The sequence below is a fragment of the Scyliorhinus torazame genome, chromosome 24 (assembly GCF_047496885.1).
Source record: "Scyliorhinus torazame isolate Kashiwa2021f chromosome 24, sScyTor2.1, whole genome shotgun sequence".
Lineage (NCBI taxonomy): Eukaryota > Metazoa > Chordata > Chondrichthyes > Carcharhiniformes > Scyliorhinidae > Scyliorhinus > Scyliorhinus torazame.
The window spans coordinates 18475261-18499759 of record NC_092730.1 but is presented as its reverse complement, the minus strand read 5'-3'; the positions used below and the strand labels follow the sequence as shown (position 1 = coordinate 18499759).

At 53.3% G+C, this 24499-nt stretch overlaps 2 protein-coding genes across 3 annotated transcripts in view; one reads left to right on the top strand and one right to left on the bottom strand.

Annotated features, from left to right (window-relative positions):
- The window catches only part of LOC140400210 (neurexin-2-like), a 2085493-nt gene that overhangs the window by 1740893 nt on the left and 320101 nt on the right, over positions 1 to 24499 (bottom strand). The gene's annotated exons all lie outside the window — the stretch shown is intronic.
- LOC140399946 (ribosomal protein S6 kinase alpha-5-like) overlaps positions 1 to 24499 on the top strand; it is a 147047-nt gene that overhangs the window by 72265 nt on the left and 50283 nt on the right. For both annotated transcript variants that reach the window (XM_072489432.1, XM_072489431.1), the window contains exon 7: positions 8070 to 8173. In XM_072489432.1, coding sequence (XP_072345533.1) covers positions 8070 to 8173 — 104 coding nt within the window. The remainder of the gene's footprint in view (positions 1 to 8069; positions 8174 to 24499) is intronic.

The following is a 24499-nucleotide window of genomic DNA, read 5'->3' as shown; positions in this document are numbered from 1 at the left end:
AGTGTGCGCGTTCCAGTGTGTGTGTTCCAGTGTGTGTGTGTGCGCGTTCCAGTGTGTGTGTGCGTGTTCCAGTGTGTGTGCGTGTTCCAGTGTGTGTGCGTGTTCCAGTGTGTGCGTGCGCATTCCAGTGTGTGTGTGTGCGCGTTCCAGTGTGTGTGTTTGCGTTCCAGTGTGTGTGTGCGCATTCCAGTGTGTGTGTGCGCGTTCCAGTGTGTGTGTGCATTCCAGTGTGTGTGTGCGCGTTCCAGTGTGTGTGCGCATTCCAGTGTGTGTGTGCGCGTTCCAGTGTGTGTGTGCGTGTTCCTGTGTGTGTGTGCGTGTTCCAGTGTGTGCGTGCGCATTCCAGTGTGTGTGTGCGCATTCCAGTGTGTGTGTGCGCGTTCCAGTGTGTGTGTGCGCGTTCCAGTGTGTGTGTGCGCGTTCCAGTGTGTGTGTGCGCGTTCCAGTGTGTGTGTGCGCGTTCCAGTGTGTGTGTTTGCATTCCAGTGTGTGTGCGTTCCAGTGTGTGTGTGTGCGTTCCAGTGTGTGTGTGTGCGTTCCAGTGTGTGTGTGTGCGATCCAGTGTGTGTGTTTGCGTTCCAGTGTGTGTGCGTTCCAGTGTGTGTGTGTGCGTTCCAGTGTGTGTGTGTGCGTTCCAGTGTGTGTGTGTGCGTTCCAGTGTGTGTGTGTGCGTTCCAGTGTGTGTGTGCGTTCCAGTGTGTGTGTGCGTTCCAGTGTGTGTGTGTGCGTTCCAGTGTGTGTGTACACGTTCCAGTGTGTGTGTGCGCGTTCCAGTGTGTGTGTGCGCATTCCAGTGTGTGTGTGTGTGCGTTCCAGTGCGTGTGTGTGCGTTCCAATGTGTGTGTGCGCGTTCCAGTGTGTGTGTGCGCATTCCAGTGTGTGTGTGCGATCCAGTGTGTGTGTGCGTTCCAGTGTGTGTGTGTGCATTCCAGTGTGTGTGTGTGCGTTCCAGTGTGTGTGTGTGCGTTCCAGTGTGTGTGTGCGTTCCAGTGTGTGTGTGGGCGTTCCAGTGTGTGTGTGTGCGTTCCAGTGTGTGTGTGTGCGCGCGTTCCAGTGTGTGTGTGCGCGTTCCAGTGTGTGTGTGTGCTTTCCAGTGTGTGTGTGCATTCCAGTGTGCGTGCGCGCTTCCAGTGTGTGTGTGCGCGTTCCAGTGTGTGTGCACGTTCCAGTGTGTGCGCGCGTTCCAGTGTGTGTGCGCGTTCCAGTGGGTGTGCGCGGTCCAGTGTGTGGGTGTGCGCGGTCCAGTGTGCGGGTGTGCGCGCGGTCCAGTGTGTGCGCGCGGTCCAGTGTGTGTGTGTGCGCGTTCCAGTGGGTGTGTGTGCGCGTTCCAGTGTGTGTGTGTGCGCGTTCCAGTGGGTGTGTGTGCGCGTTCCAGTTGGTGTGTGTGCGCATTCCAATGTGTGTGCGCGCGTTCCAGTGTGCGTGTGCGCGCGTTCCAATGTGCGTGTGCACGCGTTCCAGTGTGCGTGTGCGCGTTCCAGTGTGCGTGTGTGTATTCCAGTGTGCGTGTTCCAGTGTGTGTGAGCGCATTCCAGTGTGTGTGTGCATTTCAGTGTGTGTGTGAGTTCGTGTGTGTGTGCGCGTTCCAGTGTGTGTGTGTGTTCCAGTGTGTGTGTGTGCGTTTCAGTGTGTGTGTGCGTGTTCCAGTGTGTGTGTGCGCGTTCCAGTGTGTGCATGCGTGTTCCAGTGTCTGTGTGCGCGGTCCAGTGTGTGTGTGCGCAGTCCAGTGTGTTTGCGTTCCAGTGTGTGTGTGTGTGCGTTCCAGTGTGTGTGCATTCCAGTGTGTGTGTGTGTGTGCGTTCCAGTGTGTGTGTGCGTTCCAGTGTGTGTGTGTGTGATCCAGTGTGTGTGTGCGTTCCAGTGTGTGTGTTCCAGTGTGTGTGTGCGCATTCCAGTGTGTGTGTGCGCGTTCCAGTGTGTGTGTGCGCGTGTTCCAGTGAGTGGGTGCGCGATCCAGTGTGTGTGTGTGTGCGTCTCAGTGTGTGTGTTCTTTCTAGTGTGTGTGCGTTCCAGTGTGTGTGCGCGTTCCAGTGTGGGTGTGCGCGCGTTCCAGTGTGCGTGTGCGCGCATTCCAGTGTGTGTGTGCGTGTTCCAGTGTGTCTGTGTGCGTTCCAGTGTGTGTGTGCGCGTTCCAGTGTGCGTGTGCGCGCGTTCCAGTGTGCATGTGCGCGCGTTCCAGTGTGCGTGCGTTCCAGTGTGTGTGTGCGCATTCCAGTGTGTGTGTGTGCATTCCAGTGTGTGTGTGCGCGTTCCAGTGATTGTGTGCGCGTTCCAGTGTGTGTCTGCGCGTTCCAGTGTGTGTGCGCGTTCCAGTGTGTGTGTGCGCGTTCCAGTGTGTGTGTGCGCGTTCCAGTGTGCGCGTTCCAGTGTGCGTGTTCCAGTGTGTGCGCGTTCCAGTGTGTGTGCGTGTTCCAGTGTGGGTGCGCGTTCCAGTGTGTGTGTGCGCGGTCCAGTGTGTGTGTGTGCGCGGTCCAGTGTGTGTGTGTGCACGGTCCAGTGTGTGTGTGTGCGCGGTACAGTGTGTGTGTGTGCGCGGTCCAGTGTGTGTGTGTGCGCGGTCCAGTGTGTGTGTGTGCGCGGTCCAGTGTGTGTGTGTGCGCGGTCGTGTGTGTGTGCGCGTTCCAGTGTGTGTGTGCGTGTTCCAGTGTGTGTGCGCAGTCCAGTGTGTGTGTGTGCGCAGTCCAGTGTGTGTGTGTGTGCGTCTCAGTGTGTGTGTGTTCGTTCCAGTGTGTGTGGGTTCCAGTGTGTGTGTGCGTTCCAGTGTGTGTGTGCGTTCCAGTGTGTGTGTGCGTTCCAGTGTGTGTGTGCGTTCCAGTGTGTGTGTGTGTGTGTTCCAGTGTGTGTGTGTGCGTTCCAGTGTGTGCTTTCCAGTGTGTGTGCGTTCCAGTGTGTGTGTGTGCGTTCCTGTGTGCACGCATTCCAGTGTGTGTGTGCACGTTCCAGTGTGTGTGTGCGCGTTCCTGTGTGTGTGCGCGTTCCAGTGTATGTGTGCGTTCCAGTGTGTGTGTGTGCGTTCCAGTGTGTGTGTGTGCGTTCCAGTGTGTGTGTGTTTCAGTGTGTGTGTGTGCGTTTCAGTGTGTGTGTGTGTTCCAGTGTGTGTGTGCGCGTTCCAGTGTGTGTGTGCGCGTTCCAGTGTGTGTGTGCGCGTTCCAGTGTCTGTGTGCGCGTTCCAGTGTGTGGGCGCACGTTCCAGTGGGTGGGCGCGGTCCAGTGTGTGCGCGCGGTCCAGTTTGTACGCGCGGTCCAGTGTATGCACGCGTTCCAGTGTGTGTGTGTGCGCGGTCCAGTGTGTGTGTGCATCTCAGTGTGTGTTCGTTCCAGTGTGTGTGCGTTCCAGTGTGTGTGTGTGCGTTCCAGTGTGTGTGCGTTCCAGTGTGTGTGTGTGCGTTCCAGTGTGTGAGTGCGTTCCAGTGTGTGTGTGCATTCCAGTGTGTGTATGTGCGTTCCAGTGTGCGTGTGTGCGCGCGTTCCAGTGTGTGTGTGTGCGCAGTCCAGTGTGTGTGTGTGTGCGTCTCAGTGTGTGTGTGTTCGTTCCAGTGTGTGTGGGTTCCAGTGTGTGTGTGCGTTCCAGTGTGTGTGTGCGTTCCAGTGTGTGTGTGCGTTCCAGTGTGTGTGTGCGTTCCAGTGTGTGTGTGTGTGTGTTCCAGTGTGTGTGTGTGCGTTCCAGTGTGCTTTCCAGTGTGTGTGCGTTCCAGTGTGTGTGTGTGCGTTCCTGTGTGCACGCATTCCAGTGTGTGTGTGCACGTTCCAGTGTGTGTGTGCGCGTTCCTGTGTGTGTGCGCGTTCCAGTGTATGTGTGCGTTCCAGTGTGTGTGTGTGCGTTCCAGTGTGTGTGTGTGCGTTCCAGTGTGTGTGTGTTTCAGTGTGTGTGTGTGCGTTTCAGTGTGTGTGTGTGTTCCAGTGTGTGTGTGCGCGTTCCAGTGTGTGTGTGCGCGTTCCAGTGTGTGTGTGCGCGTTCCAGTGTCTGTGTGCGCGTTCCAGTGTGTGGGCGCACGTTCCAGTGGGTGGGCGCGGTCCAGTGTGTGCGCGCGGTCCAGTTTGTACGCGCGGTCCAGTGTATGCACGCGTTCCAGTGTGTGTGTGTGCGCGGTCCAGTGTGTGTGTGCATCTCAGTGTGTGTTCGTTCCAGTGTGTGTGCGTTCCAGTGTGTGTGTGTGCGTTCCAGTGTGTGTGCGTTCCAGTGTGTGTGTGTGCGTTCCAGTGTGTGAGTGCGTTCCAGTGTGTGTGTGCATTCCAGTGTGTGTATGTGCGTTCCAGTGTGCGTGTGTGCGCGCGTTCCAGTGTGTGTGTGCGCGTTCCAGTGTGTGTGTGCGCGCGTTCCAGTGTGTGTGCGCGTTCCAGTGTGTGTGTGCACGGTCCAGTGTGTGTCCGCAGTCCACTGTGTGTGTGTGTGCGATGCACTGTGTGTGTGTGCGGTACACTGTGTGTGTGCGTGCGTTCCAGTGTGTGTGTGCGTTCCAGTGTGTGTGTGCGTTCCAGTGTGTGTGTGCGCGTTCCAGTGTGTGTGTGCGCGGTCCAGTGTGTGTGCGTCTCAGTGTGTGTGTGTTCGTTTCAGTGTGTGTGTGCATTTCAGTGTGTGTGTGCGTTCCAGTGTGTGTGTGTGTGTTCGTTTCAGTGTGTGTGTGCATTTCAGTGTGTGTGTGCGTTCCAGTGTGTGTGTGTGCGTTCCAGTGCGTGTGTGCGTTCCAGTGCGTGTGTGCGTTCCAGTGTGTGTGCGCATTCCAGTGTGTGTGCGCGTTCCAGTGTGTGTGTGCGGTCCACTGTGTGTGTGTGTGTGTGTGCGGTCCACTTTGTGTGTGTGTGTGCGTGTTCCAGAGTGTCTGTGTGCGTTCCAGAGTGTGTGTGTGCGTTCCAGAGTGTGTGTGTGCGTGTGTGTGCGTTCCAGTGTGTGTGTGCGCGTTCCAATGTGTGTGTGCGCGTTCCAGTGTGTGTGTACGGTCCACTGTGTGTGTGTGTGCGGTCCACTGTGTGTGTGTGTGCGGTCCACTGTGTGTGTGTGTGTGCGGTCGTGTGTGTGTGCGTTCCAGTGTGTGCGCGTTCTAGTGTGTGTGCGTTCCAGTGTGTGTGTGCGTTCCAGTGTGTGTGTGCGTTCCAGTGTGTGTGTGCGTTCCAGTGTGTATGCGCGTTCCAGTGTGTATGCGCGTTACAGTGTGTATGTGTGCGTTCCAGAGTGTGTGTGTGCGTTCCAGAGTGTGTGTGTGCATTCCAGTGTGTGTGTGTGCGTTCCAGTATGTGTGTGTGTGTGTGTGCGTTCCAGTGTGTGTGCGCGTTCCAGAGTGTGCGTGTGCGTTCCAGTGTGCATGTGCATTCCAGAGTGTGCGCGTGCGCGTTCTAGAGTGTGTGCGTGCGCGTTCTAGAGAGTGCGCGCACGTTTCAGAGAGTGCGTTCCAGAGTGTGCGTTCCAAAGTGTGCGTGTGCGTTCCAGAGTGTGTGTCTCGCTCTCTCTCCCTGTATCGCTCTCTCTGTCTCGCTCTCTCTCTGTTTCACTCACTCTCTGTCTCTCTCTCTCGCTCTCTGCTTCGCTCTCTCTCTCTGCCTCGCTCTCTCTCTGTCTCGCTCTCTCTTTCTCTGTCTCGCTCCCAGTCTCTGTCGCTCCCTCTCTGTCTCGCTTTCTCTCTGTTTCACTCTCTCTCTCTGTTTCGTTCTCTCCCTCTGTCTCGTTCGCTCTCTGTCTCGCTTTCTCTCCGTCTCGCTTTCTCTCCGTCTCGCTTTCTCTCTGTCTCGCTTTCTCTCTGTTTCGCTTTCACTCTGTCTCGCTCTCTCTCTGTCTAGCTCTCTGCTCAGTATTGCTCTCTCTCTTTCCCTCGCTCTCTCTGACTCTCACTCACTCTCTCTGTCTCTGGTTCTCTGCCCCTCGCTCTCTGTCTCTCTCTCTGTCTCGCTCTCTCTCTCTGTCTCGCTCTCTCTCTCTCTTTCGCTTTCTCTCTGTTTCGCTCTCTCTCATTTCGCTTTCTCTCTCTGTGTCTTTCTCTCTCTGTCTCAGAGTCTCTCTCTCTCTCTCTTTGTCTCTCTGTCGCTGTTTCTCTCTCTCTCTCCCTGTCTCTCACTCTCTCCTCTCTCTTTTTCTCTCTCTGTCTCTCTCTCTCTCCCTCTCTCTGTCTCTCTATCTTTCTCTCTCTGTGTGTCTCTCTCTCTCTCTCGCTCAGTCTCTCTCTCCCTCTCTTTCTCTGTCTCTCTCTCTCCCTTTCTCCCTCTCTCTCCTCACTCTCTCTCCGTCTCTGTCTCTCGGTCTGTCTCTCTCTCTCTGTCTCTCTCCCTCTCTGTCTCTCTCTCCCTCTCTCTCTCGCTCACTCCCTCTCTCTGTCTCTCTCTTTCTCCCTCTCTCTGTCCCTGTCTCTCTCTCTTGCTCTCTGTCTCTCTCTTTCTCCATCTCTGTCTCCCTCTCTCTCCTCACTCTCTCTCTTTCTCCCTCTCTCTGTCCCTGTCTCTCTCTCTTGCTCTCTGTCTCTCTCTCCCTCTCTTTCTCTCCCTCTCTCTCTCCATCTCTGTCTCCCTCTCTCTCCTCACTCTCTCTTTCTCTGTCTCTCTCTCGGTCTCTCTCTCTCTGTCTCTCTCTCTCCCACTCTCTGTCTCTCTCTCTCTGTCTCTCTCTCTCTCCCTCTCTCCTTCTCTCTGTCCCTGTCTCTCTCTCTTGCTCTCTGTCTCTCTCTCCTCGGTCTCTCCCTCTCTGTCTCTGTCTCTCCCTTTCTCCCTCTCTCTCTGTCTCTCTCTCCTCGCTCTCTCTCTTTCTCTGTCTCTGTCTCTCTCTCTCTGTCTATCTCTCTCTCCATCTCTCTGTCTCTCTCCCTCTCTCTGGCTCTCTCCCTCTCTCTGGCTCTCTCCCTCTCTCTCTCTGTCTCCCTCTCTCTCTCTCTGTCTCTCTCTCTCCCTCTCTCTGCCTCTCTGTCTCTGTCTCACTCTGTCACTCCCTCTCCCTCCCTCTCTGTTTCTCTGTCTCTCTCTCTCTCTGGCTCTCTCCCTCTCTGTCACTCTCCTTCTCCCTCTCTCTCTCTGTCTCCCTCTCTCTGTCTCTCCCTCTCTCGCTCTCTGTCTCTCTGTCTCCCTCTGTCTCTCTCTCTCCCTCTGTCTCTCTCTCTGTCTCACTCTCTCTCTCCCTTTCTCCCTCTCTCCCTCTGTCTCTCTCTCTCTGTCTCACTCTCTCTGTCTCTCCCTCTCTCTGTCTTTCTCTCTCGCTCTCTCTGTCTCTCTCTCTCTCTCTCCTTCTCTCTCTGTCTGTCTCTGACTCTGTCTCTCTCACTCTCTCCCTGTCTCTCTCTCTCCCTTTCTCCCTCTCTCACCCTCTGTCTCTCTCTCTCCATCTCTCTGTCTCTCTCCCTCTCTCTGTCTCTCTCTCTCCCTTTCTCCCTCTCTGTCTCTCTCTCACTCTGTCTCTCCCTCTCCCTCCCTCTCTGTCTCTCTCTCTCTGTCTCGCTCTCTCCCTCTCCCTCTCTTTCTCCCTATCTCTCTCTGTCTCCCTCTCTCTGTCTCTCTGTCTGTCTCTCCCTCTCTCTCTGTCTCTCTCTCTCCCTCTGTCTCTGTCTCTCCCTCTCTGTCTCTCTCTTTCTCCCTCTCTCTCTCTGTCTCCCTCTCTCTGTCTCTCTCCCTCTCTCTCTCTGTCTCTCCCTCTCTGTCTCCCTCTCTCTCTCCCTCTGTCTCTCTCTCTCTCTCTGTCTCACTCGCTCTCTGTATCTCTCCCTTTCTCCCTCTCTGTCTCTCTCTCTCACTCTGTCTCTCCCTCTCCCTCCCTTTCTGTCTCTCTCTCTCTGTCTCTCCCTATCTCTCTCCCTCTCCCTCTGTCTCCCTCTCCCTCTCCCTCTGTCTCTCCCTCTCTCTCTCTGTCTCTCTCTCTCTTTCTGTCTCTCCCTCTCTCTGTCTCTCTCTCTCTGTCTCTCCCTATCTCTCTCCCTCTCTCGCTCTCCCTCTGTCTCCCTCTCCCTCTCTCTCTGTCTCTCCCTCTCTCTCTGTCTCTCTCTCCCTCTCTTTCTGTCTCTCCCTCTCCCTCTCTCTCTGTCTCTGCCTCTCTGTCTCGCTCTCTCTCCCTGTGTAACTACATTACTTCAACGTGACTTTGCTCTTTGTTTCCCACGCAGTCAGTTGATTGGTGGAGCCTCGGGATCCTGATGTTTGAGCTGCTGACTGGGGCGTCCCCGTTTACCCTGGAGGGCGAGAAAAACTCTCAGGGGGAAGTGTCCAGGTGGGGAGACCTTTCCTCTTCCGCTTGACTCTGAATACAGACATCGCTGGGCCGGGCTCGGCATTTATTGTCCGTCCTTAATTGCCCCTCGAGAAGGTGGTGGGTGAGCCGCCATCTTGAACCCGCCGCAGTCCCCGTGTGGTGCAGGTACACCCACCGTGCTGTTAGGGGGGGGAGTTCCAGGATTTTGACCCCAGCCACAGCGAAGGAACGGCCGATATATTTCCGAGTCGGGATGGCGAGCGGCTCGGAGGGGGGGAACTTGCAGGCGGTAACTGAACTCTGCGTGGTACTATTATTAGTGTAAGAATTGTAAGGGTTACTGCAATGTCTAGATCAGCCACTGGATGGAGCTAGAGTTATAAGTATATAAGACATTGGGGCGAAGCCTTGTGCAGAAGGAAGTGCAGGAGTTAGCTAGAGTACAGACTGAAAGATAGTGTGAGTGAGAGCAGATCATAGTTCATAATAGTTTTGAGATTAGTTGTAGGTGAGCGTAGATTATATGTTAATTACCAACTGTGTATTATTTAGGAGTACGTGTCGAATCCACATCCTGGATGATGAAGATAGGCCACAGGGTTTTGTGTTGTGACCATGGAAACTGTAATTATTTTGTGTGATGGTGTAGAGGGAGCTTTACTGTGTATCTAACCCTGTGCTGTACCTGTCCTGGGAGTGTTTGATGGGGACAGTGTAGAGGGAGCTTTACTCTGTATCTAACCCCGTGCTGTACCTGTCCTGGGAGTGTTTGATGGGGACAGTGTAGAGGGAGCTTTACTGTGTATCTAACCCTGTGCTGTACCTGTCCTGGGATTGTTTGATGGGGACAGTGTAGAGGGAGCTTTACTCTGTATCCAACCCCGTGCTGTACCTGTCCTGGGATTGTTTGATGGGGACAGTGTAGAGGGAGCTTTACTCTGTATCTAACCCTGTGTTGTACCTGTCCTGGGAGTTTTTGATGGGGACAGTGTAGAGGGAGCTTTACTCTGTATCTAAACCCGTGCAGTACCTGTCGTGGGAGTGTTTGATGGGGACAGTGTAGAGGGAGCTTTACTCTCTATCTAACCCCGTGCTCTACCTGTCCTGGGAGTGTTTGATGGGGACAGTGTCGAGGGTGCTTTACTGTGTATCTAACCCCGTGCTGTACCTGGCCTGGGAGTGTTTGATGGGGACAGTGTAGAGTGTGCTTTATTCTGTATCTAACCCCATGCTGTACCTGCCCTGGGAGTGTTTGATGGCGACAGTGTAGAGGGAGCTTTACTCTGTATCTAACCCCGTGCTGTACCTGTCCTGGGAGAGTTTGATGTGGTCAGTGTAGAGGGTGCTTTACTCTGTATCTAACCCCGTGCTGTACCTGTCCTGGGAGTGTTTGATGGAGACGGTGTAGAGGGAGCTTTACTCTGTATCTAACCCCGTGCTGTACCTGTCCTGGGAGTGTTTGATGGGGACAGTGTAGAGGGAGCTTTACTGTGTATCTAACCCTGTGCTGTACCTGTCCTGGGATTGTTTGATGGGGACAGTGTAGAGGGAGCTTTACTCTGTATCCAACCCCGTGCTGTACCTGTCCTGGGATTGTTTGATGGGGACAGTGTAGAGGGAGCTTTACTCTGTATCTAACCCTGTGTTGTACCTGTCCTGGGAGTTTTTGATGGGGACAGTGTAGAGGGAGCTTTACTCTGTATCTAACCCCGTGCTGTACCTGTCCTGGGAGTGTTTGATGGGGACAGTGTAGAGGGAGCTTTACTCTGTATCTAACCCTGTGCTGTACCTGTCCTGGGAGTTTTTGATGGGGACAGTGTAGAGGGAGCTTTACTCTGTATCTAACCCCGTGCTGTACCTGTCCTGGGATTGTTTGATGGGGACAGTGTAGAGGGAGCTTTACTCTGTATGTAACCCCGTGCTGTACCTGTCCTGGGAGTGTTTGATGGGGACAGTGTAGAGGGAGCTTTACTCTGTATCTAACCCCGTGCTGTACCTGTCCTGGGATTGTTTGATGGGGACAGTGTAGAGGGAGCTTTACTCTGTATCTAACCCCGTGCTGTACCTGTCCTGGGAGTATTTGATGGGGATAGTGTAGAGGGAGCTTTACTCTGTATCTAACCCCGTGCTGTACCTGTCCTGGGAGTGTTTGATGGGGACAGTGTAGAGGGAGCTTTACTCTGTATCTAACCCCGTGCTGTACCTGTCCTGGGATTGTTTGATGGGGACAGTGTAGAGGGAGCTTTACTCTGTATCTAACCCTGTGCTGTACCTGTCCTCGGAGTGTTTGATGGGGACAGTGTAGAGGGAGCTTTACTCTGTATCTAACCCCGTGCTGTCCCTGTCCTGGGAGTGTTTGATGGGGACAGTGTCGAGGGAGCTTTACTCTGTATCTAACCCCGTGCTGTACCTGTCCTGGGATTGTTTGATGGGGACAGTGTAGAGGGAGCTTTACTCTGTATCTAACCCCGTGCTGTACCTGTCCTGGGATTGTTTGATGGGGACAGTGAAGAGGGAGCTTTACTCTGTATCTAACCCCGTGCTGTACCTGTCCTGGCAGTGTAGAGGGAGCTTTACTCTGCATCTAACCCTGTGCTGTACCTGTCCTGGGAGTGTTTGATGGGGACAGTGTAGAGGGAGCTTTACTCTGTATCCAACCCCGTGCTGTACCTGTCCTGGGAGTGTTTGATGGGGACAGTGTAGAGGGAGCTTTACTCTGTATCTAACCCCGTGCTGTACCTGTCCTGGGAGTGTTTGATGGGGACAGTGTAGAGGGAGCTTTACTCTGTATCTAACCCCGTGCTGTACCTGTCCTGGGAGTGTTTGATGAGGGACAGTGGAGAGGGAGCTTTACTCTGTATCTAACCCCGTGCTGTACCTGTCCTGGGAGTGTTTGATGGGGACAGTGTAGAGGGAGCTTTACTCTGTATCTAACCCCGTGCTATACCTGTCCTGGGAGTGTAGAGGGAGCTTTACTCTGCATCTAACCCTGTGCTGTACCTGTCCTGGGAGTGTTTGATGGGGACAGTGTCGAGGGAGCTTTACTCTGTATCCAACCCCGTGCTGTACCTGTCCTGGGAGTGTTTGATGGGGACAGTGTAGAGGGAGCTTTACTCTGTATCTAACCCCGTGCTGTACCTGTCCTGGGAGTGTTTGATGGGGACAGTGTAGAGGGAGCTTTACTCTGTATCTAACCCCGGGCTGTACCTGTCCTGGGAGTGTTTGATGGGGACAGTGTAGAGGGATCTTTACTCTGTATCTAACCCCGTGCTGGACCTGTCCTGGGAGTGTTTGATGGGAACAGTGTGGAGGGAGCTTTACTCTGTATCTAACCCCGTGTTGTACCTGTCCTGGGGGTGTTTGATGGGGACAGTGTAGAGGGAGCATTACTCTGTATCTAACCCCGTGCTGTACCTGTCCTGGGAGTGTTTGATGGGGACGGTGTAGAGGGAGCTTTACTCTGTATCTAATCCCGTGCTGTACCTGTCCTGGGAGTGTTTGATGGGGACGGTGTAGAGGGAGCTTTACTCTGTATCTAACCCCGTGCTGTACCTGTCCTGGGAGTGTTTGATGGGGACAGTGTAGAGGGAGCTTTACTCTGTATCTAACCCCGTGCTGTACCTGTCCTGGGAGTGTTTGATGGGGACAGTGTAGAGGGAGCTTTACTCTGTATCTAACCCCGTGCTGTACCTGTCCTGGGAGTGTTTGATGGGGACTGTGTAGAGGGAGCTTTACTCTGTATCTAACCCCGTGCTGTACATGTCCTGGGAGTGTTTGATTGGGGACAGTGTAGACGGAGCTTTACTCTGTATCTAACCCAGTGCTGTACCTGTCCTGGGAGTGTTTGATGGGGGCAGTGTCGAGGGAGCTTTACTCTGTATCTAACCCCGTGCTGGACCTGTCCTGGGAGTGTTTGATGGGGACAGTGTAGACGGAGCTTTACTCTGTATCTAACCCAGTGCTGGACCTGTCCTGGGAGTGTTTGATGGGGACAGTGTAGAGGGAGCTTTACTCTGTATCTAACCCCGTGCTGGACCTGTCCTGGGAGTGTTTGATGGGAACAGTGTAGAGGGAGCTTTACTCTGTATCTAACCCCGTGCTGGACCTGTCCTGGGAGTGTTTGATGGGGACAGTGTAGAGGCAGCTTTACTCTGTATCTAACCCCGTGCTGTACCTGTCCTGGGAGTGTTTGATGGGGACAGTGTAGAGGGAGCTTTACTCTGTATCTAACCCCGTGCTGTACCTGTCCTGGGAGTGTTTGATGGGGACAGTGTAGAGGGAGCTTTACTCTGTATCTAACCCCGTGCTGTACCTGTCCTGGGGGTGTTTGATGGGGACAGTGTAGAGGGAGCTTTACTCTGTATCTAACCCCGTGCTGGACCTGTCCTGGGAGTGTTTGATGGGGACTGTGTAGAGGGAGCTTTACTCTGTATCTAACCCCGTGCTGTACGTGTCCTGGGAGTGTTTGATGGGGACAGTGTAGAGGGAGCTTTACTCTGTATCTAACCCCGTGCTGTATCTGTCCTGGGAGTGTTTGATGGGGACTGTGTAGAGGGAGCTTTACTCTGTATCTAACCCCGTGCTGTACGTGTCCTGGGAGTGTTTGAGGGGGACAGTGTAGAGGGAGCTTTACTCTGTATCTAACCCCGTGCTGGACCTGTCCTGGGAGTGTTTGATGGGGACAGTGTAGAGGAAGCTTTACTCTGTATCTAACCCCGTGCTGTACCTGTCCTGGGAGTGTTTGATGGGGACAGTGTAGAGGGAGCTTTACTCTGTATCTAACCCCGTGCTGTACGTGTCCTGGGAGTGTTTGATGGGGACAGTGTAGAGGGAGCTTTACTCTGTATCTAACCCCGTGCTGTACCTGTCCTGGGAGTGATGATGGGGACTGTGTAGAGGGAGCTTTACTCTGTATCTAACCGCGTGCTGTGCCTGTCCTGGGAGTGTTTGATGGGGACAGTGTAGAGGGAGCTTTACTCTGTATCTAACCCCGTGCTGTACCTGTCCTGGGAGTGTTTGATGGTGACAGTGTAGAGGGAGCTTTACTCTGTATCTAACCCCGTGCTGTACCTGTCCTGGGTGTGTTTGATGGGGACAGTGTAGAGGGAGCTTTACTCTGTATCTAACCCTGTGCTGTGCCTGTCCTGGGAGTGTTTAATGGGGACAGTGTAGAGGGAGCTTTACTCTGTATCTAACCTTGTGCTGTACCTGTCCTGGGAGTGTTTGATGGGGACAGTATAGAGGGAGCTTTACTCTGTATCAAACCCCGTGCTGTACCTGTCCTGGGATTGTTTGATGGGGACAGTGTAGAGGGAGCTTTACTCTGTATGTAACCCCGTGCTGTACCTGTCCTGGGAGTGTTTGATGGGGACAGTGTCGAGGGAGCTTTACTCTGTATCTAACCCTGTGCTGTATCTGTCCTGGGAGTATTTGATGGGGACAGTGTAGAGGGAGCTTTACTCTGTATCTAACCCCGTGCTGTACCTGTCCTGGGAGTGTTTGATGGGGACAGTGTAGAGGGAGCTTTACTCTGTATCTAACCCCGTGCTGTACCTGTCCTGGGATTGTTTGATGGGGACAGTGTAGAGGGAGCTTTACTCTGTATCTAACCCCGTGCTGTACCTGTCCTGGGAGTATTTGATGGGGACAGTGTAGAGGGAGCTTTACTCTGTATCTAACCCCGTGCTGTACCTGTCCTGGGATTGTTTGATGGGGACAGTGTAGAGGGAGCTTTACTCTGTATCTAACCCTGTGCTGTACCTGTCCTCGGAGTGTTTGATGGGGACAGTGTAGAGGGAGCTTTACTCTGTATCTAACCCCGTGCTGTACCTGTCCTGGGAGTGTTTGATGGGGACAGTGTAGAGGGAGCTTTACTCTGTATCGAACCCCGTGCTGTACCTGTCCTGGGATTGTTTGATGGGGACAGTGTAGAGGGAGCTTTACTCTGTATCTAACCCCGTGCTGTACCTGTCCTGGGAGTATTTGATGGGGACAGTGTAGAGGGCGCTTTACTCTGTATCTAACCCCGTGCTGTACCTGTCCTGGGATTGTTTGATGGGGACAGTGTAGAGGGAGCTTTACTCTGTATCTAACCCTGTGCTGTATCTGTCCTGGGAGTATTTGATGGGGACAGTGTAGAGGGAGCTTTACTCTGTATCTAACCCCGTGCTGTACCTGTCCTGGGAGTGTTTGATGGGGACAGTGTAGAGGGAGCTTTACTCTGTATCTAACCCCGTGCTGTACCTGTCCTGGGATTGTTTGATGGGGACAGTGTAGAGGGAGCTTTACTCTGTATCTAACCCCGTGCTGTACCTGTCCTGGGAGTATTTGATGGGGACAGTGTAGAGGGAGCTTTACTCTGTATCTAACCCCGTGCTGTACCTGTCCTGGGATTGTTTGATGGGGACAGTGTAGAGGGAGCTTTACTCTGTATCTAACCCTGTGCTGTACCTGTCCTCGGAGTGTTTGATGGGGACAGTGTAGAGGGAGCTTTACTCTGTATCTAACCCCGTGCTGTACCTGTCCTGGGAGTGTTTGATGGGGACAGTGTAGAGGGAGCTTTACTCTGTATCGAACCCCGTGCTGTACCTGTCCTGGGATTGTTTGATGGGGACAGTGTAGAGGGAGCTTTACTCTGTATCTAACCCCGTGCTGTACCTGTCCTGGGAGTATTTGATGGGGACAGTGTAGAGGGAGCTTTACTCTGTATCTAACCCCGTGCTGTACCTGTCCTGGGATTGTTTGATGGGGACAGTGTAGAGGGAGCTTTACTCTGTATCTAACCCTGTGCTGTACCTGTCCTCGGAGTGTTTGATGGGGACAGTGTAGAGGGAGCTTTACCCTGTATCTAACCCCGTGCTGTCCCTGTCCTGGGAGTGTTTGATGGGGACAGTGTCGAGGGAGCTTTACTCTGTATCTAACCCCGTGCTGTACCTGTCCTGGGATTGTTTGATGGGGACAGTGTAGAGGGAGCTTTACTCTGTATCTAACCCCGTGCTGTACCTGTCCTGGGATTGTTTGATGGGGACAGTGTAGAGGGAGCTTTACTCTGTATCTAACCCCGTGCTGTACCTGTCCTGGGAGTGTTTGATGGGGGCAGTGTAGAGGGAGCTTTACTCTGCATCTAACCCTGTGCTGTACCTGTCCTGGGAGTGTTTGATGGGGACAGTGTAGAGGGAGCTTTACTCTGTATCTAACCCCGTGCTGTACCTGTCCTGGGAGTGTTTGATGGGGACAGTGTAGAGGGATCTTTACTCTGTATCTAACCCCGTGCTGGACCTGTCCTGGGAGTGTTTGATGGGGACAGTGTAGAGGGATCTTTACTCTGTATCTAACCCCGTGCTGGACCTGTCCTGGGAGTGTTTGATGGGGACAGTGTGGAGGGAGCTTTACTCTGTATCTAACCCCGTGTTGTACCTGTCCTGGGAGTGTTTGATGGGGACGGTGTAGAGGGAGCTTTACTCTGTATCTAACCTCGTGCTGTACCTGTCCTGGGAGTGTTTGATGGGGACAGTGTAGAGGGAGCTTTACTCTGTATCTAACCCCGTGCTGGACCTGTCCTGGGAGTGTTTGATGGGGACAGTGTAGAGGGAGCTTTACTCTGTATCTAACCCCGTGCTGGACCTGTCCTGGGAGTGTTTGATGGGGACAGTGTCGAGGGAGCTTTACTCTGTATCTAACCCCGTGCTGTACCTGTCCTGGGAGTGTTTGATGGGGACAGTGTAGAGGGAGCTTTACTCTGTATCGAACCCCGTGCTGTACCTGTCCTGGGATTGTTTGATGGGGACAGTGTAGAGGGAGCTTTACTCTGTATCTAACCCCGTGCTGTACCTGTCCTGGGAGTATTTGATGGGGACAGTGTAGAGGGAGCTTTACTCTGTATCTAACCCCGTGCTGTACCTGTCCTGGGATTGTTTGATGGGGACAGTGTAGAGGGAGCTTTACTCTGTATCTAACCCTGTGCTGTACCTGTCCTCGGAGTGTTTGATGGGGACAGTGTAGAGGGAGCTTTACCCTGTATCTAACCCCGTGCTGTCCCTGTCCTGGGAGTGTTTGATGGGGACAGTGTCGAGGGAGCTTTACTCTGTATCTAACCCCGTGCTGTACCTGTCCTGGGATTGTTTGATGGGGACAGTGTAGAGGGAGCTTTACTCTGTATCTAACCCCGTGCTGTACCTGTCCTGGGATTGTTTGATGGGGACAGTGTAGAGGGAGCTTTACTCTGTATCTAACCCCGTGCTGTACCTGTCCTGGGAGTGTTTGATGGGGGCAGTGTAGAGGGAGCTTTACTCTGCATCTAACCCTGTGCTGTACCTGTCCTGGGAGTGTTTGATGGGGACAGTGTAGAGGGAGCTTTACTCTGTATCTAACCCCGTGCTGTACCTGTCCTGGGAGTGTTTGATGGGGACAGTGTAGAGGGATCTTTACTCTGTATCTAACCCCGTGCTGGACCTGTCCTCGGAGTGTTTGATGGGGACAGTGTAGAGGGATCTTTACTCTGTATCTAACCCCGTGCTGGACCTGTCCTGGGAGTGTTTGATGGGGACAGTGTGGAGGGAGCTTTACTCTGTATCTAACCCCGTGTTGTACCTGTCCTGGGAGTGTTTGATGGGGACGGTGTAGAGGGAGCTTTACTCTGTATCTAACCTCGTGCTGTACCTGTCCTGGGAGTGTTTGATGGGGACAGTGTAGAGGGAGCTTTACTCTGTATCTAACCCCGTGCTGGACCTGTCCTGGGAGTGTTTGATGGGGACAGTGTAGAGGGAGCTTTACTCTGTATCTAACCCCGTGCTGGACCTGTCCTGGGAGTGTTTGATGGGGACAGTGTCGAGGGAGCTTTACTCTGTATCTAACCCTGTGCTGTACCTGTCCTGGGAGTGTTTGATGGGGACAGTGTAGAGGGAGCTTTACTCTGTATCTAACCCCGTGCTGGACCTGTCCTGGGAGTGTTTGATGGGGACAGTGTCGAGGGAGCTTTACTCTGTATCTAACCCCGTGCTGTACCTGTCCTGGGAGTGTTTGATGGGGACAGTGTAGAGGGAGCTTTACTCTGTATCGAACCCCGTGCTGTACCTGTCCTGGGATTGTTTGATGGGGACAGTGTAGAGGGAGCTTTACTCTGTATCTAACCCCGTGCTGTACCTGTCCTGGGAGTATTTGATGGGGACAGTGTAGAGGGAGCTTTACTCTGTATCTAACCCCGTGCTGTACCTGTCCTGGGATTGTTTGATGGGGACAGTGTAGAGGGAGCTTTACTCTGTATCTAACCCTGTGCTGTACCTGTCCTCGGAGTGTTTGATGGGGACAGTGTAGAGGGAGCTTTACCCTGTATCTAACCCCGTGCTGTCCCTGTCCTGGGAGTGTTTGATGGGGACAGTGTCGAGGGAGCTTTACTCTGTATCTAACCCCGTGCTGTACCTGTCCTGGGATTGTTTGATGGGGACAGTGTAGAGGGAGCTTTACTCTGTATCTAACCCCGTGCTGTACCTGTCCTGGGATTGTTTGATGGGGACAGTGTAGAGGGAGCTTTACTCTGTATCTAACCCCGTGCTGTACCTGTCCTGGGAGTGTTTGATGGGGGCAGTGTAGAGGGAGCTTTACTCTGCATCTAACCCTGTGCTGTACCTGTCCTGGGAGTGTTTGATGGGGACAGTGTAGAGGGAGCTTTACTCTGTATCTAACCCCGTGCTGTACCTGTCCTGGGAGTGTTTGATGGGGACAGTGTAGAGGGATCTTTACTCTGTATCTAACCCCGTGCTGGACCTGTCCTCGGAGTGTTTGATGGGGACAGTGTAGAGGGATCTTTACTCTGTATCTAACCCCGTGCTGGACCTGTCCTGGGAGTGTTTGATGGGGACAGTGTGGAGGGAGCTTTACTCTGTATCTAACCCCGTGTTGTACCTGTCCTGGGAGTGTTTGATGGGGACGGTGTAGAGGGAGCTTTACTCTGTATCTAACCTCGTGCTGTACCTGTCCTGGGAGTGTTTGATGGGGACAGTGTAGAGGGAGCTTTACTCTGTATCTAACCCCGTGCTGGACCTGTCCTGGGAGTGTTTGATGGGGACAGTGTAGAGGGAGCTTTACTCTGTATCTAACCCCGTGCTGGACCTGTCCTGGGAGTGTTTGATGGGGACAGTGTCGAGGGAGCTTTACTCTGTATCTAACCCTGTGCTGTACCTGTCCTGGGAGTGTTTGATGGGGACAGTGTAGAGGGAGCTTTACTCTGTATCTAACCCCGTGCTGTACCTGTCCTGGGAGTGTTTGATGGGTACAATGTAGTGGGAGCTTTACTCTGTATCTAACCCCGTGCTGGACCTGTCCTGGGAGTGTTTGATGGGGACAGTGTCGAGGGAGCTTTACTCTGTATCTAACCCTGTGCTGTACCTGTCCTGGGAGTGTTTGATGGGGACAGTGTAGAGGGAGCTTTACTCTGTATCTAATCCCGTGCTGGACCTGTCCTGGGAGTGTTTGATGGGGACAGTGTCGAGGGAGCTTTACTCTGTATCTAACCCCGTGCTGTACCTGTCCTGGGAGTGTTTGATGGGTACAATGTAGTGGGAGCTTTACTCTGTATCTAACCCCGTGCTGTACCTGTCCTGGGAGTGTTTGATGGGGACAGTGTAGAGGGAGCTTTACTCTGTATCTAACCCCGTGCTGTACATGTCCTGGGAGTGTTTGATGGGGACAGTGTAGAGGGAGCTTTACTCTGTATCTAACCCCGTGCTGTACCTGTCCTGGGAGTGTTTGATGGGGACAGTGTAGAGGGAGCTTTACTCTGTATCTAACCCCGTGCTGTACCTGTCCTGGGAGTGTTTGATGGGGACAGTGTAGAGGGAGCTTTACTCTGTATCTAACCCCGTGCTGTACCTGTCCTGGGAGTATTTGATGGGGACAGTGTAGAGGGAGCTTTACTCTGTATCTAACCCCGTGCTGTATCTGTCCTTGGAGTGTTTGATGGGGACACTGTAGAGGGAGCTTTACTCTGTATCTAACCCCGTGCTGTACCTGTCCTGGGAGTGTTTGATGGGGACAGTGTAGAGGGAGCTTTACTCTGTATCTAACCCCGTGCTGTACCTGTCCTGGGAGTGTTTGATGGGGACAGTGTAGAGGGAGCTTTACTCTGTATCTAACCCCGTGCTGTACCTGTCCTGGGAGTGTTTGATGGGGACAGTGTAGAGGGAGCTTTACTCTGTATCTAACCCCGTGCTGTACCTGTCCTGGGAGTGTTTGATGGGGACAGGGAAGAGGGAGCTTTACTCTGTATCTAACCCCGTGCTGTACCTGTCCTGGGGGTGTTTGATGGGGACAGTGTAGAGGGAGCTTGACTCTGTATCTAACCCCGTGCTGTACCTGTCCTGGGAGTGTTTGATGGGGACGGTGTAGAGGGAGCTTTACTCTGTATCTAACCCCGTGCTGTACCTGTCCTGGGAGTGTTTGATGGGGACAGTGTAGAGGGAGCTTTACTCTGTATCTAACCCCGTGCTGTACCTGTCCTGGGAGTGTTTGATGGGGACAGTGTAGAGGGAGCTTTACTCTGTATCTAACCCCGTGCTGTACCTGTCCTGGGAGTGTTTGATGGGAACAGTGTAGAGGGAGCTTTACTCTGTATCTAACCCCGTGCTGTACCTGTCCTGGGAGTGTTTGATGGGGACGGTGTAGAGGGAGCTTTACTCTGTATCTAACCCCGTGCTGTACCTGTCCTGGGAGTGTTTGATGGGGACAGTGTAGAGGGAGCTTTACTCTGTATCTAACCCCGTGCTGTACCTGTCCTGGGAGTGTTTGATGGGGACAGTGTAGAGGGAGCTTTACTCTGTATCTAACCCCGTGCTGTACCTGTCCTGGGAGTGTTTGATGGGAACAGTGTAGAGGGAGCTTTACTCTGTATCTAACCCCGTGCTGTACCTGTCCTGGGAGTGTTTGATGGGGACAGTGTAGAGGGAGCTTTACTCTGTCTCTAACCCCGTGCTGTACCTGTCCTGGGAGTGTTTGATGGGGACAGTGTAGAGGGAGCTTTACTCTGTATCTAACCCCGTGCTGTACCTGTCCTGGGGGTGTTTGATGGGGACAGTGCAGAGGGAGCTTTACTCTGTATCTAACCCCGTGCTGTACCTGTCCTGGAAGTGTTTGATGGGGACAGTGTAGAGGGAGCTTTACTCTGTATCTAACCCCGTGCTGTACCTGTCCTGGGAGTGTTTGATGGAGGACAGTGTAGAGGGAGCTTTACTCTGTATCTAACCCCGTGCTGTACCTGTCCTGGGAGTGTTTGATGGAGGACAGTGTAGAGGGAGCTTTACTCTGTATCTAACCCCGTGCTGTACCTGCCCTGGGAGTGTTTGATGGGGACAGTGTAGAGGGTGCTTTACTCTGTATCAAACCCCGTGCTGTACCTGTCCTGGGAGTGTTTGATGGGGACAGTGTAGAGGGAGCTTTACTCTGTATCTAACCCCGTGCTGTACCTGTCCTGGGAGTGTTTGATGGGGACAGTGTAGAGGGAGCTTTACTCTGTATCTAACCCCGTGCTGGACCTGTCCTGGGAGTGTTTGATGGGGACAGTGTAGAGGGTGCTTTACTCTGTATCAAACCCCGTGCTGTACCTGTCCTGGGAGTGCTTGATGGGGACAGTGGAGGGAGAGCTTTACTCTGTATCTAACCCCGTGCTGGACCTGCCCTGGGAGTGTTTGATGGGGACAGTGTAGAGGGAGTTTTACTCTGTATCTAACCCCGTGCTGTACCTTCCTGGGAGTGTTTGATGGGGACAGTGTAGAGGGAGCTTTACTCTGTATCTAACCCCGTGCTGTACCTGTCCTGGGAGTGTTTGATGGGGACAGTGTAGAGGGAGCTTTACTCTGTATCTAACCCCGTGCTGTACCTGTCCTGGGAGTGTTTGATGGGGACAGTGTAGAGGGAGCTTTACTCTGTATCTAACCCCGTGCTGTACCTGTCCTGGGAGTGTTTGATGGGGGCAGTGTAGAGGGAGCTTTACTCTGTATCTAACCCCGTGCTGTACCTGTCCTGGGAGTGTTTGATGGGGACAGTGTCGAGGGAGCTTTACTCTGTATCTAACCCCGAGCTGTACCTGTCCTGGGAGTGCTTGATGGGGACAGTGTAGTGGGAGCTTTACTCTGTATCTAACCCCGTGCTGTCCCTGTCCTGGGAGTGTTTGATGGGGACAGTGGAGGGAGAGCTTTACTCTGTATCTAACCCCGTGCTGTACCTGTCCTGGGAGTGTTTGATGGGGACAGTGTAGTGGGAGCTTTACTCTGTATCTAACCCCGTGCTGTACCTGTCCTGGGAGTGTTTGATGGGGACAGTGTAGTGGGAGCTTTACTCTGTATCTAACCCCGTGCTGTACCTGTCCTGGGAGTGTTTGATGGGGACAGTGTAGAGGGAGCTTTACTCTGTATCTAACCCCGTGCTGTACCTGTCCTGGGAGTGTTTGATGGGAACAGTGTAGAGGGAGCTTTACTCTGTATCTAACCCCGTGCTGTACCTGTCCTGGGAGTGTTTGATGGGGACAGTGTAGAGGGAGCTTTACTCTGTCTCTAACCCCGTGCTGTACCTGTCCTGGGAGTGTTTGATGGGGACAGTGTAGAGGGAGCTTTACTCTGTATCTAACCCCGTGCTGTACCTGTCCTGGGGGTGTTTGATGGGGACAGTGCAGAGGGAGCTTTACTCTGTATCTAACCCCGTGCTGTACCTGTCCTGGAAGTGTTTGATGGGGACAGTGTCGAGGGAGCTTTACTCTGTATCTAACCCTGTGCTGTACCTGTCCTGGGAGTGTTTGATGGGGACAGTGTAGAGGGAGCTTTACTCTGTATCTAACCCCGTGCTGTACCTGTCCTGGGAGTGTTTGATGGGTACAATGTAGTGGGAGCTTTACTCTGTATCTAACCCCGTGCTGGACCTGTCCTGGGAGTGTTTGATGGGGACAGTGTCGAGGGAGCTTTACTCTGTATCTAACCCTGTGCTGTACCTGTCCTGGGAGTGTTTGATGGGGACAGTGTAGAGGGAGCTTTACTCTGTATCTAATCCCGTGCTGGACCTGTCCTGGGAGTGTTTGATGGGGACAGTGTCGAGGGAGCTTTACTCTGTATCTAACCCCGTGCTGTACCTGTCCTGGGAGTGTTTGATGGGTACAATGTAGTGGGAGCTTTACTCTGTATCTAACCCCGTGCTGTACCTGTCCTGGGAGTGTTTGATGGGGACAGTGTAGAGGGAGCTTTACTCTGTATCTAACCCCGTGCTGTACATGTCCTGGGAGTGTTTGATGGGGACAGTGTAGAGGGAGCTTTACTCTGTATCTAACCCCGTGCTGTACCTGTCCTGGGAGTGTTTGATGGGGACAGTGTAGAGGGAGCTTTACTCTGTATCTAACCCCGTGCTGTACCTGTCCTGGGAGTGTTTGATGGGGACAGTGTAGAGGGAGCTTTACTCTGTATCTAACCCCGTGCTGTACCTGTCCTGGGAGTATTTGATGGGGACAGTGTAGAGGGAGCTTTACTCTGTATCTAACCCCGTGCTGTATCTGTCCTTGGAGTGTTTGATGGGGACACTGTAGAGGGAGCTTTACTCTGTATCTAACCCCGTGCTGTACCTGTCCTGGGAGTGTTTGATGGGGACAGTGTAGAGGGAGCTTTACTCTGTATCTAACCCCGTGCTGTACCTGTCCTGGGAGTGTTTGATGGGGACAGTGTAGAGGGAGCTTTACTCTGTATCTAACCCCGTGCTGTACCTGTCCTGGGAGTGTTTGATGGGGACAGTGTAGAGGGAGCTTTACTCTGTATCTAACCCCGTGCTGTACCTGTCCTGGGAGTGTTTGATGGGGACAGTGTAGAGGGAGCTTTACTCTGTATCTAACCCCGTGCTGTACCTGTCCTGGGGGTGTTTGATGGGGACAGTGTAGAGGGAGCTTTACTCTGTATCTAACCCCGTGCTGTACCTGTCCTGGGAGTGTTTGATGGGGACGGTGTAGAGGGAGCTTTACTCTGTATCTAACCCCGTGCTGTACCTGTCCTGGGAGTGTTTGATGGGGACAGTGTAGAGGGAGCTTTACTCTGTATCTAACCCCGTGCTGTACCTGTCCTGGGAGTGTTTGATGGGGACAGTGTAGAGGGAGCTTTACTCTGTATCTAACCCCGTGCTGTACCTGTCCTGGGAGTGTTTGATGGGAACAGTGTAGAGGGAGCTTTACTCTGTATCTAACCCCGTGCTGTACCTGTCCTGGGAGTGTTTGATGGGGACGGTGTAGAGGGAGCTTTACTCTGTATCTAACCCCGTGCTGTACCTGTCCTGGGAGTGTTTGATGGGGACAGTGTAGAGGGAGCTTTACTCTGTATCTAACCCCGTGCTGTACCTGTCCTGGGAGTGTTTGATGGGGACAGTGTAGAGGGAGCTTTACTCTGTATCTAACCCCGTGCTGTACCTGTCCTGGGAGTGTTTGATGGGAACAGTGTAGAGGGAGCTTTACTCTGTATCTAACCCCGTGCTGTACCTGTCCTGGGAGTGTTTGATGGGGACAGTGTAGAGGGAGCTTTACTCTGTCTCTAACCCCGTGCTGTACCTGTCCTGGGAGTGTTTGATGGGGACAGTGTAGAGGGAGCTTTACTCTGTATCTAACCCCGTGCTGTACCTGTCCTGGGGGTGTTTGATGGGGACAGTGCAGAGGGAGCTTTACTCTGTATCTAACCCCGTGCTGTACCTGTCCTGGAAGTGTTTGATGGGGACAGTGTAGAGGGAGCTTTACTCTGTATCTAACCCCGTGCTGTACCTGTCCTGGGAGTGTTTGATGGAGGACAGTGTAGAGGGAGCTTTATTCTGTATCTAACCCCGTGCTGTACCTGTCCTGGGAGTGTTTGATGGAGGACAGTGTAGAGGGAGCTTTACTCTGTATCTAACCCCGTGCTGTACCTGCCCTGGGAGTGTTTGATGGGGACAGTGTAGAGGGTGCTTTACTCTGTATCAAACCCCGTGCTGTACCTGTCCTGGGAGTGTTTGATGGGGACAGTGTAGAGGGAGCTTTACTCTGTATCTAACCCCGTGCTGTACCTGTCCTGGGAGTGTTTGATGGGGACAGTGTAGAGGGAGCTTTACTCTGTATCTAACCCCGTGCTGGACCTGTCCTGGGAGTGTTTGATGGGGACAGTGTAGAGGGTGCTTTACTCTGTATCAAACCCCGTGCTGTACCTGTCCTGGGAGTGCTTGATGGGGACAGTGGAGGGAGAGCTTTACTCTGTATCTAACCCCGTGCTGGACCTGCCCTGGGAGTGTTTGATGGGGACAGTGTAGAGGGAGTTTTACTCTGTATCTAACCCCGTGCTGTACCTTCCTGGGAGTGTTTGATGGGGA